Source organism: Entelurus aequoreus, linkage group LG17, assembly GCF_033978785.1.
Source record: "Entelurus aequoreus isolate RoL-2023_Sb linkage group LG17, RoL_Eaeq_v1.1, whole genome shotgun sequence".
Lineage (NCBI taxonomy): Eukaryota > Metazoa > Chordata > Actinopteri > Syngnathiformes > Syngnathidae > Entelurus > Entelurus aequoreus.
Genome location: NC_084747.1, coordinates 28,504,381 through 28,516,944, shown reverse-complemented (window position 1 = coordinate 28,516,944; position 12,564 = coordinate 28,504,381). Strand labels below are relative to the sequence as shown.

General features: G+C 40.9%; 1 protein-coding gene across 1 annotated transcript in view; it reads left to right on the top strand.

The window, feature by feature from the left end:
• adgrv1 (adhesion G protein-coupled receptor V1) overlaps positions 1-12,564 on the top strand; it is a 472,167-nt gene that overhangs the window by 238,298 nt on the left and 221,305 nt on the right. Inside the window, exons 74-80 of the mRNA XM_062025438.1 lie at positions 399-619; positions 694-955; positions 1,052-1,198; positions 9,712-9,883; positions 9,973-10,099; positions 11,830-12,398; positions 12,487-12,564. The exon at positions 12,487-12,564 is cut by the window's right edge and continues 186 nt beyond it. Of these exons, the coding sequence (XP_061881422.1) occupies positions 399-619; positions 694-955; positions 1,052-1,198; positions 9,712-9,883; positions 9,973-10,099; positions 11,830-12,398; positions 12,487-12,564 (1,576 nt within the window). The remainder of the gene's footprint in view (positions 1-398; positions 620-693; positions 956-1,051; positions 1,199-9,711; positions 9,884-9,972; positions 10,100-11,829; positions 12,399-12,486) is intronic.

Below are 12,564 nucleotides of genomic sequence, written 5' to 3'. Positions count from 1 at the left end.
TATCTGCACCCCCAGGAATTTGGTGCTGCTTACGATCTCCACTGCTGGGAAATAATCTGAAAATAATCTGTGCTTCTCAAGCAGGAACGAAAGTAACTAAGTAAAATCAACATTTCCTCCGCATCAGTTTTAGTAAAAATCAAAGTGGAGTTGAAAGAAAATGTCTGTCCTCACAAAAACCCATTTACTGGCTCTCATGCACATTTTGTCCAAGCCAGAAAAAGGAACCACTGATGACTGGCACCAAACACCTTTGTTTCTTTAAAATCAACACACTTACACCCGTGAGTGTTACTGAAGTGTGCTTTGAATTTCCTCCCTCTGAGAGATGGAGTTTGACACCAAACAAGGAAGCCAGTATTCTCCATTAAACATGTTTTTTTCTCTCCACAATTAAGGTCCACTGGCAAATACAGAGCGATTCTGACATAGCTGAGGACTTCCTGATATCTTCTGGCACTGCACTGATCCGGCAAGGCCAGAGGGAGGCTGAAATAATTGTCAGTCTAATGGCGGACTCTGTGCCCGAGCTGGAAGAGCTCTACACAGTTCAACTCACAGACGTGGGAGGTGGTGCCGCCCTTGATGCCAACTCACACTTTCTACGCACCCATATTAGGTTTGTTCACAGTTTGCAAAAGCGACGCTGATTTTGAGGATAAAAGTGACATGCTGGGTTTATTTGGTCCCCAGGGTGCATGCTAACGACGATCCCCGCGGTGTCTTCTCCTTGAATCCCGAGCAGCAGTCCGTCGCAGTCCAGGGGTCAGGGTCAGCACTTCGGAGAGTCCTGCTTATGAACGCAACCCGGCTCGCAGGGCTGTTTGGCAACGTCAGTGTAGGCTACAGGATCAGCCACGGGACAGAGGAGGTGTTGGACATGGCGTCCGAAGGACAGCTGTTGTTCGCTGATGGACAAGCCTTCAGTGGTGTCACCTTTCCCATCAGCAACCAGGTAAGAATGTGACATCTGGCAACGTCCAATCAATTGTTGGTAAGTTGACCAGTCAGTTCTACAACATCAGATTGATTGCTTTTCCTTTTTCGGTAGGTCTTTTTGTCATTGGGTGAGAGTTTCTCAGTAGAGCTCACTGATGTAAAGCTTTTGAGTCCCTCGCTTGGCACACCACCGCCCCGCCTCCACCATGAGTCCAATGTTGCCATGGTGACTGTACCAGAGGAAGCTGCCAGCTCAGAGGTCAGTATTGTCCTTTCTGATACGGAAATGATGCAACCAAAACAGGATTTGTGCCCACTGTAAACACTCTCATAAAGTAGCAGGAGAATGTGTGTCCAAGCTTTTGACTGCTACTGTTTGTATATAAAATAGAATTGATTAAAAGGAAAAATGCACTTTAAAAAAATGTTTACCTATCTTTTACAATCCATACGCGTATGTTTTGCTTATTTTTATGCATTTTAACTCATATATAAATGCAACATGAGCAACATAATAGTATCCCGCTTTAAATAAACATCCAAAAACTTCCATCAACTTTTTATATACACGCTGTAAGTATATATGTAAAGTAGTATCTGTCACATTCATAATAACATGTCATATTTAGGTGTTTTGCTCATTCTAGGCCAGTGGTTCTTAACCTGGGTTCGATCGAACACTAGGGGTTCGGTGAGTCGGCCTCAGGGGTTCGGCAGAGCCTCCGCCGTGGAGGTCAAGACACACCCGACTCATCGTGTAAACAAAAACTTCTCCGTGTTGGCGTATTATGGATACCCCCAAACAATGTTCCCTCTAATTTTCCATATGTGTGAGCAAACGCAAAAACTCCTTGAGCATTCGGTGGAGCACATGTGAGCGACGTCAGACGTGCACATGCACTGTGGTCACACCTGCAGCACACCTGTCCCAAACCTGACTAAATAACAACTTCAATGTTTTATTATTGTAATCAAATGACAGCAGTCATTTCCATGAGATAATTTTCTAATATAAGTGTTTTGGCCCACTTACAATGACTGTAACATATTGTTTTTCATGAGCTGTGTACTAGTATTATATGTCTGGGTGGGGGTCCTGCTTTGGAAATAATGTGTACCCCTTTCAGATATTGCATTTAGTTCCCACTAAAACATTCACATGTTGCACAATGAGATGTAAAAATGGGATCATGTGTACATTCCTGTAACTTTCCGTTTGTAAAATATACCTTTATTAGTATTTCTTTAATATAACAACATCATTTTATGATTATGGTTCGGGTTCGGTGAATGCGCATATGAAACTCGTGGGGTTCGGTACCTCCAACAAGGTTAAGAACCACTGTTCTAGGCATACAACATCAAATTAATTTATGCAATGTTCGCTTTTTCCTTCAACAACAACAACACTACTACTCATGGCAGACTTCATGAGAGACAACAAAGACTACTTTTGGACAAATTATCCAGAAACGTATGTTTTTGAAACTAAATATAAGGAGGATGATCTACAAGTTTTAGAAACTGTGTGATAAACAGATGCAGCTTTAGCGAAACACTGAGCTTCATGTAACAGTATTGCTAAGTGCTAAACAAGAAATACAAACTATGAACATAATAAAACAATCACTTACTGTACAATGTCTGCTCTCACAGAGATGCCAACTGATGGGATGTTTATATCTGAAGAATTAATCATAATTGTGACGATCTGTCACTTCATTTCTGTTTGTTTCCTTGTTTTGTATTTACTTCCCATCAGTGCTCTTATTTTGTTTCCATTTCCTGTTTGTCCCGCTGAGCGCTGTGGTTCTTCCCTCACCTGCTGTTGATTGGCAGCCGGTCCACACCTGCTGCCAATCAGCATGTCTCTATTTATGCCTGTCTCGAGCACTCCTCAGTGCTCGAAGATTGCTTTCTGTTTAGAACTGTACATGCACGACTGCTTTATCTCTGTTTTGAGTATATTAAACTCATCTCACCTGCTCTCCGTTGTCCTGGTTCCTGCATCTTGGGATCACAAAAACTGCAGCCATGCGAATTCCTCACAATAATCCTCACATGGGTTATAAAACGATTAAAAGGTAAAAGGACGCAAACATGCGTCTTTTTGTGTCTTTCTTGCTACCTTCGGGTCTAACTTGGATGTCAAAGTTGACCAACTTCTAGGTTTATGTCCACAACCTTCTTCTAGCCAAGTGAGAGGCATGATTTATGATCTACAACTTTCACCAACTTTTGAGGCGATGCAGCAGCTCACCGGCTCAGTATGTCAAAATGGCAGTGTGTGATCAATGCTCGCTAAGAGTAGTCCCTTAATGATAGTGCTTGTAATAATATTTTTAAAACATATTTAAACCCAATTTTCCTTTTGCATTAGAAAGCCGTAAGAATCATTAGTGGAAATGCATATAGAAAACCCACAAACCCAATATTCAAAAAGTTGATCTTATTGAAATGTAATGGATTGGTAGAGTATAATATCTTAAAAATACAACACACATAAAAATTCTACCAAACAAGATTCTAAACTGATTTGTTAAAAGAGAAAGTAATGATAATCTAAAAGGAACTGAGATCTTTAATACATTGATTTAAAACAGTGACAATGGAAATAAGTAGAGATGTCCGATAATGGCTTTTTTGCCGATATCCGATATTCCGATACTGTCCAACTCTTAATTACCGATACCGATATCAACCGATACGATACACACAGTTGTGGAATTAACACATTAGTATGCCTAATTTTGTTGTGATGCCTTGCTGGATGCCTTAAACAATGTAACAAGGTTTTACAAAATAAATCAACTCAAGTTATGGAAAAAAATGCCAACATGGCACTGCCATATTTATTATTGAAGTCACAAAGTGCATTATTTTTTTTAACATGTTTCAAAAGCAGCTTGGAATTTGGGACATGCTCTACCTGAGAGAGCATGAGAAGGTTGAGGTGGGCGGGGTTGAGGTGTGTGTGTGTGTGTGTGGGGGGGGGGGGTTAGGGGTAGCGGGGGGTGTATATTGTAGCGTCCCGGAAGAGTTAGTGCTGCAAGGGGTTCTGGGTATTTGTTCTGTTGTGTTTATGTTGTGTTACGGTGCGGATGTTCTCCCGAAATGTGTTTGTCATTCTTGTTTGGTGTGGGTTCACAGTGTGGCGCATATTTGTAACAGTGTTAAAGTTGTTTATACGGCCACCCTCAGTGTGACCTGTATGGCTTTTTATCAAGTATGCCTTGCATTCACTTATGTGTGTGAAAAGCCGTAGATATTATGTGATTGGGCCGGCATGCAAAGGCAGTGCCTTTAAGGTTTATTGGCGCTCTGTACTTCTCCCTACTTCCGTGTACACAGCGGCATTTTAAAAAGTCATACATTTTACTTTTTGAATCTGATACTGATAATTTTATAACCGATACCTATCATTTTCGATATTACATTTTAAAGCATTTATCGGCCGATAATATCAGCAGTCCGATATTATCGGACATCTCTAGAAATAACCGTTTCAATCAGAAGTGTTATGTTATGGAACAATCTTGATTGTGAAAAAAAACTATGTATTTAACACAAATTAAAATCTTAATGATGAAAAGGTATGATTCGGAGTAAAACATTGTTTTAATTTCTGCTCATATTGTTATGACAAATAAATATTTCCTTAACAAAATTTTGAGGTGAACAACAAATGTAACTGTGTGAATACTTCAGTATTAATGCTTTTGGACCTCAGTGCTGCATTTGACACTGTCGACCACTCAATACTTTTGGACAGGTTGGAAAACTGGGTGGGGATCTCAGGCACAGTTTTAAGCAGGTTCAAGTCATATCTACAAGATAGGAACTATTTTGTTTCCATTGGTGACTTTGTATCAGAACCAACCAACGTAACGTGTGGAGTCCCCCAAGGTTCAATCTTGGGGCCGACTTTATTTAACATCTATATGCTCCCACTAGGACAAATCATGCAAAATAATAACATTGACCATCATTGCTATGCCGATGACACCCAAATCTATGTAGCGCTATCACCAAATGACTATCGCCCCATAGATCTTCTGTGCCAGTGCATTGAGCAAGTCAAACACTGGATGTGCCAAAATTTCCTACAACTAAATGAAGATAAAACTGAGATAATTGTTTTTGGTGCTAAAAAAGAAAGGTTTAAAGTCATCCAACACCTTCAATCACTGTCCCTGAAAACCTCAAATAAAGCCAGAAATCTTGGGGTTATTTTAGATTCTGATTTACATTTCGACAGTCACATCAAATCAGTAACAAAATCGGCCTACTATCACCTCAAAAATGTAACAAGACTTAGAGGGCTCATGTCAGCTCAAGACTTTGAAAAACTTGTACATGCCTTTATTACCAGTAGGCTAGACCATTGTAATGGTCTCCTTGCAGGTCTTCCCAAAAAAACTGTCAGGCAGCTAAAGCTTGTTCAGAACGCTGCTGCTAGAGTTCTAACAAAGACCAAAAAATGTGAGCACATTACACCAATTCTTAAATCCTTACATTGGCTCCCTGTACATCAGAGAATTGATTTCAAAATCCTCCTGCTCACATATAAATCACTACATGGTCTAGGGCCGAATTATATTACTGATATGCTCCATTATATTACTGATATGCTCCCACTATATAAGCCCTCTAGATCACTAAGATCTTCTGAGACCAATCTGTTAGCGGTTCCAAGAGTAAACTCAAATCAAGGGAGAGCATCATTCAGTCACTATGCAACAAATAGCTGGAATAAACTTTCTGAAGATGTCAGACTTTCCCCAACTCTGACTACTTTTAAAACTAGACTGAAGACTTTTATGTTCACCTTAGCTTTCAGCTAAATCTTTTAATCTTTTAACTTTTAACGTCTGCACTGTTTTTATTTTTATTGTCTGCATTTTAATTTTGCTTTTATTTTCTTTCATTTCACTTTGTTGTCTGTGAAGCACTTTGAGTCTGCCTTGTGTATGAAAAGCGCTATACAAATAAAGTTGCCTTGCCTTGCCTTGCCTTGCCTTGCCTTGCCTAGGGGGCAGATATTATACTTTTATACTTTCTTCTGTTTCTTTTCATTCGTGTTTTATTCTAATATGTTTATTGTTTTTGTTTTTTTGTTTGGCCTATAATGTATAAAATAAAACAAAAATGGAAAAATCAACAATATCTCTAATACTTGGTGAATATTCAGGTCACAAAATGTAAATGGGGTGTTGTTGGCGGTTTTTGGATGTTTTTTTTTACAAGGCTTTTTGAGCGCAATAGATTACTGCATTGTTAGCCACCTCACACCTGCCGTATTTTACGATATAGAATGCATTGAAAAAAGAAAAATGTGTTATTTTCTTACATAACAATTGTGAATGATAGGCAACATTTAAAAAAAAAAAGCATTTTCCCTTTAGAGGTTTTATACCAGGGCTATTTAACTAGCGGTCCGCTAGCCAAATCCGGCCAGGAAATGACACCATACCGGCCCGAGTTCAATTCAAAACTTGGGAGACAAACATTTTTGCAGCAAATTCTTAAAAACACTAGAATGCTGCTGTTTTATAAAGGAACTTGGACCACTGTAAACACACCGGCTGATACTTACAATGAGATTTTAATCACTGGGGTCCAAGCTTGTGATTTACATAACCGAGGCGTTCCTCAAGGCACCCCTTTAAGACCTCTCCTTTTTGGCAGTTATTTTTCATACTGTGATTTGTGTAGCTAAGGTGTTGCTGTAGCTTGTTTACTTCAGATGCAGTCAGTAGTCGTTCGTACAACTTCTTCAGTCATACTGTTGGTCTTCCTCAAGGTTCCGTTTTAGGTCCTCTCCTTTTAATCATTTGGGCTATTCAACTGGTGGCCTGCTAGTTCAGTTCAAACAATAGCATTTTGCAGCAGATTCTTAAAAACACCTTTGATCTTTGACTAGGTTTTTTCTGCAGAAGGTCCTTAAAAACAGCAGAACGCTCCTGTAACTTTGACAAAATAAATAGAGCAAATCAAACGTCTATTGTAGAGGACACTGGATGATTTGCAAAATGACACACTTCAGTCAAAACATATGCCCATTCATCAAAATAAAGCAAGTATTTGTTAAAATGCAGTTTATTGTCCTCTCACTCACACAGACTTCGAATGATAAGACACAATTGGAATGAGTTAGCCACAGCAGTGATCACTACAAAACACATTTGTAAAAAAACAAACTATTTTACAATAAGAAATCACATGTTTGGGGCATTTTGCCTGACCTTTTTAGCATATGTAATGAATGATTACTGTAACTTGACAAAATATATTGGCAAATCCATAGCAATCGTTATTGTTTACTTGGAAGTGGGCCTATAGAGAAAGTAAAAATATCCTGTAATCTTTTCAAGAAGTGCTCAACAATGATGCTGCAAACTGCAAATACACTATATTGCCATAAGTATTTGGCCACCAGCCTTCACTCACATTTAAACTTGAAGTGCCATTCAATGGAATTGTCCAAAATGTTTTGGTATCCTGGAGCATTCAAAGTTCCTTTCACTGGAACTAAGGGGCCAAGCCCAACTCCTAAAAAACAACCCCTCACCATAATTCCTCCTCCACCAAATGTCACACTCGGCCACAATGCAGTCCGCAATGTACCGTTCTCCTGGCAAACTCCAAACCCAGACTTGTCCATCATCTCCACTGGTCTAGAGTCCAGTGGTGACGTGCTTTACACCACTGCATCTGACGCTTTGCATTGAACTTGGTGATGTATGGCTTAGATGCAGCTGTTCGGCCATGGAAACCCATTCCATGAAGCTCTCTGCGTACTGTACGTGGGCTAATTGGAAGGTCACATGAAGTTTGAAACTCTGCAGCAACTGACTGTGCAGAAAGTCTTTGCACTATGCGCTTCAGCATCCGCTGACCCCTCTCTGTCAGTTTACGTGGCCTACCACTTGGTGGCTGACTTGCTGTTGTTCTCAAACTCTTCACTTTTCTTATAATAAAGTTGACTTTGGAATATTTAGGAGCGAGGACATTTCACGACGGGATTTGTTGCACAGGTGGCATCCTGTGACAGTTCCACGCTGGAAATCACTGAGAGCGGCCCATTTTTTCACAAATGTTTGTAGAAACAGTCTCCATGCCTAAGTGCTTGATTTTATACACCGGGCCAAGTGATTAGGACACCTGATTCTCATCATTTGGATGGGTGGCCAAATACTTTTGGCAATATAGTGTATGTATTTTTACCACAGTCAGGTAAAGTAACATATCACAGTAGTCAACAATGACATGCAGTACAAATTAAAATCTGAGACAAATAAAAAGGTTTGAGAAAAAATCCGGAGATAAAAATTACAAATGAAAAAAACTGTATAGCTGTAGCACCCACTTGAAAGCTGTGTTTTCAATTCATCACCTGTGTGTCTTTACTCCTGGTGGATGTGATTATCCGATGTGTTCAAATGTGTGGCCGTTGGATTGACCAGGAAGTAACTTCACAATCTTTATCTTTGTGTAAGGTGTAAAGATGTGTGTATCACAATCCTAGTGTGTGTGCAAAGTGTGGTAAAACCACATGGCACACTGACAAAGCTTAACCTATTGGTACTATAACAATCTACAAGGTTAATATAGCTTGCTTCTCTTTCTTCCCCTCCATTCTTCTGCTTTCTTTTGTATCTCTAGTTATCATTACATATATGTATTGTTGCATTTGAACAACTGTATTGTTGATAATAGAGGTAAATTATTGGCATTATTCATTATCAATAGCACTATTTCTATTGTTTTTTTTTATTGCTCCATTTGTAGTGTAATAATGCTCATTGTCATTTATGTATTATTATTTATTTAACTAACTGCTTCTTTGCTATCACTTTTACCATCATATATAATAGTGGCTTTTAACACTACGTGAGTTGTCTGGTCCTCTGTCCTCTGCTGTCCTCTGTGTTTTTTATAAATTTTGATTTCTATTTACTGTTTTAATTGGTTTTTCCCTTTAAAATCGTTTTTAATCATATTTATTGTTATATTGTTTTTATATTGGTTTTATATTTATTTTTGTTTTGTTTTTATTCAGTCATTGGTGGAGCTAAGGATAATATTTGAACATTGTTTTTAATATTGTTTTTAATATTGCTGTGCAGCACTTTGGAAACATTTTTGTTGTTTAAATGTGCTATATAAATAAAGTGGATTGGATTGGATTGGATATTTGTACATATCCTATTTGCTGATGTTGCTCTATTGTTGTTGTTGCTGTTGTTTGCTGTTGTTGTTTTTGTCTCTCTGTCTTATCCCCCTCATGTCCCCACAATTTCCCCCTTTGTCTTCCTTTTTCTCTCTTTCTATCCCCTCCTGCTCCGGCCCGGTTGCACCAAATGATAATATAAATCTATTTAATAAAGTCAAATACAAATAAGCCAACAAGAGAAGTATCCCACACTTCTCTTTTGTAAAGTACATTTGTACAGCCGATATGGGCATCTACATCAATGACTTGATTTGCCTGAGAAGCAGGACAAAAAAAAAAAAAAAAAGTGTGAAAATGTGTGTATCACAATCGTTATCTGTGTGCAAGATGGGAAGGTGTGTGTAAAGCATAGTGTGTAATATTTTGCAAAAAAATGTGAAGCAGAGTCTATGCCTAATATTGGGCAAATCTGCACAGTGGTTTTGTTTACTGTGTGTAGACTTTTAACTGTGTGAAAATGTAAAATTTAGTGTGCAAGCAATTGGAAAAAACTGTAATAGAAAACATTATCGGTAACATTTTGCATTGTTATTCAGGTGGGTTTCGCCTCTCTGGCCCTGCACGTTTCAAGCATTGAAGCGGGGCAATGCGAAGCCAAGGTGACACGAAGAGGATTATTTGGGGATATCAGCGTGCAGTGGAGAGCCGGGTATCCTCCGGGACTATCTCCACCTGGTTTTAGAATTGGGACCATCATACCGAGTTCAGGTAACATGCATAGACAAGTTGAAAAAAAAAAGATTTGTATATCTTGCCTTGCTCCGGTTAGAAATGCACTCGTCCTTTCTCCGATCCAGGCTCACTGACATTCTCCCACGGAGAGAGGACGAAGGTTATACCTCTAGCAGCTGTGGCTGATGCATCCGTGCCAACAGCACATGCGTTGTATCTTAGTGCGGCTTCAGGCGGCCTCGCCAAGCTCAGGTAAGACCCTCTTAGTGGTGGTAGTCATTGCACAGGGATGCCAAACCCTGATGTTACACGCCCTCAATTATCGCGGTCTGACAGTGGTCAACAAATGTAATATTAATATTTATTATGAATGAATCGTATATTTCAAAATGTGCTTTTTAGAGCCCTTTAAAGACAAATACAGTCACCTTTACCCACCTTTCACCCGATATCACAGCCTTGAGTGTGTTCTACTGTAGATTACAGTCCTCATTGCTAGGGATGGATATACACTATATTGCCAAAAGTGTTTGGCCACCTGCCTTGACTCACATATGAACTTGAAGTACCATCCCATTCCTAACCCATAGGGTTCAATACGATGTCGGTCCACCTTTTGCAGCTATTACAGCTTCAACTCTTCTGGGAAGGCTGTCCACAAGGTTGCGGAGTGTGTTTTTAGGGATTTTTGACCATTCTTCCAAAAGCGCATTGGTGAGGTCACACATTGATGTTGGTCGAGAAGGCCTGGCTCTCTGTCTCTGTTCTAATTCATCCCAAAGGTGTTCTATCAGGTTCAGGTCAGGACTCTGTGCAGGCCAGTCAAGTTCATTCCACACCAGACTCTGTCATCCATGTCTTTATGGACCTTGCTTTGTGCACTGGTGCACAGTCATGTTGGAAGAGGAAGGGGCCCGCTCCAAACTGTTCCCACACGGTTGGGAGCATAGAATTGTCCAAAATGTTTTGGTATCCTGGAGCATTCAAAGTTTCTTTCACTGGAACTAAGGGGCCAAGCCCAATTCCTGAAAAACAACCCCACACCATAATTCCTTCTCCACCAAATTTCACACTCCTACCACTTTGTGGCTGAGTTGCTGTTGTTCCCAAACTCTTCCATTTTCTTATAATAAAGCCGACAGTTGATTTTGGAATATTTAGGAGCGAGAAAATTTCACGACTGGATTTGTTGCACAGGTGGCATCCTATGACAGTTCCACGCTGGAAATCACTGAGAGCGGCCCGTTCTTTCACAAATGTTTGTAGAAACAGTCTCCATGCCTAAGTGCTTGATTGTATACACCTGTGGCCGGGCCAAGTGATTAGGACACCTGATTATGATCATGTACTGTACTGTGCAATCTACTAGTAAAAGTTTCAATCAATCAATCAAAATCCCAACCTTGTGGGAACAGTTTGGAGCCGGCCCCTTCCTCTTCCAACATGACTGTGCACCAGTGCACAAAGCAAGGTCCATAAAAACTTGCATGACAGAGTCTGGTGTGGATGAACTTGACCGGCCTGCACAGAGTCCTGACCTGAACCCGATAGAACACCTTTGGGATGAATTAGAACGGAGACTGAGAGCCAGGCCTTCTCGACGTGTGACCTCTTCAATGCGCTTTTGGAAGAATGGTTGAAAATTCCTATAAACACACTCCCCAACCTTGTGGACAGCCTTCCCAGACGAGTTGAAGCTGTAATAGCTGCAAAAGGTGGACCGACATCATATTGAACCCTATGGGTTAGGAATGGGATGGCACTTCAAGTTCGTATGTGAGTCAAGGCAGGTGGCCAAATACTTTTGGCAATATAGTGTATTTCTTGGCGGCCCAACAATGGTTAAGAAATACAAAAACGGCCCAAGTTTAATGGAGTATGCTTTCAAAGACGTATATATTTTATGCCGTGAAGCTGCAATGACGACTGCATTCTATTGAATGCAAGAAAAAAATGCCCAGATCTAATGTGTCTCTGCACAGGTCAGGCTATACGGTGGCAGAAGTGGAGCCATTGGGCATCTACCAGTTTTCCCCCGAGTCCCGCCAATTGGTCATCGAGGAGGACACCCAGACTATAACGCTCTACGTCCAGAGGCTCTACGGTTCCCGTAGCAACAGAACTCGCCTGTCTTACACAACAGTCGCCGGCAGTGCAGCTGCAGGAACTGATTTCATCGCCGTGCCAGACGGCCGTTTGGCTTTTGACTCCGCCCGCCAAACCAACACTTCCCTCCACCTTTCAATCCTCGATGACTCCCTTCCAGAACCGGACGAGTATTTTCGCGTCAACCTCACCGATGTTGAGGTCCTCAGTCCAGATCGGGTTTGGACGGACGTCGTCCCTCGTCTAAACCCGCCTCACAGCCTGGCGACCGTCACCATCCTGGCGAGTGACGTGACCAGCGGGGTGCTGAGTATCGGACCGGGACTGGTCCAAGTACCTGAGGATGAGGACGAAGACGGCCAGCAGGAGCGGAAGGTGGTCCTGAGGGTGCGCAGGTCGGACAGTGTGGATGGAGATGTGCGAGTTCGAGTTCAAGCGTACGGAGGTGCTTTATCTGCTGGATTTGTATTCCTTTCATGTCTCAAATGACGCTTTTTGTAATCCATCATTTACTTAACTGTGATTTCTTCCAGACGGAAGCACACGGCCGTTCCCCTTCGCCCACGAGCCTGCTCAGAATTTAGCAAAAGAGAATCAGGACTTCCACTTGG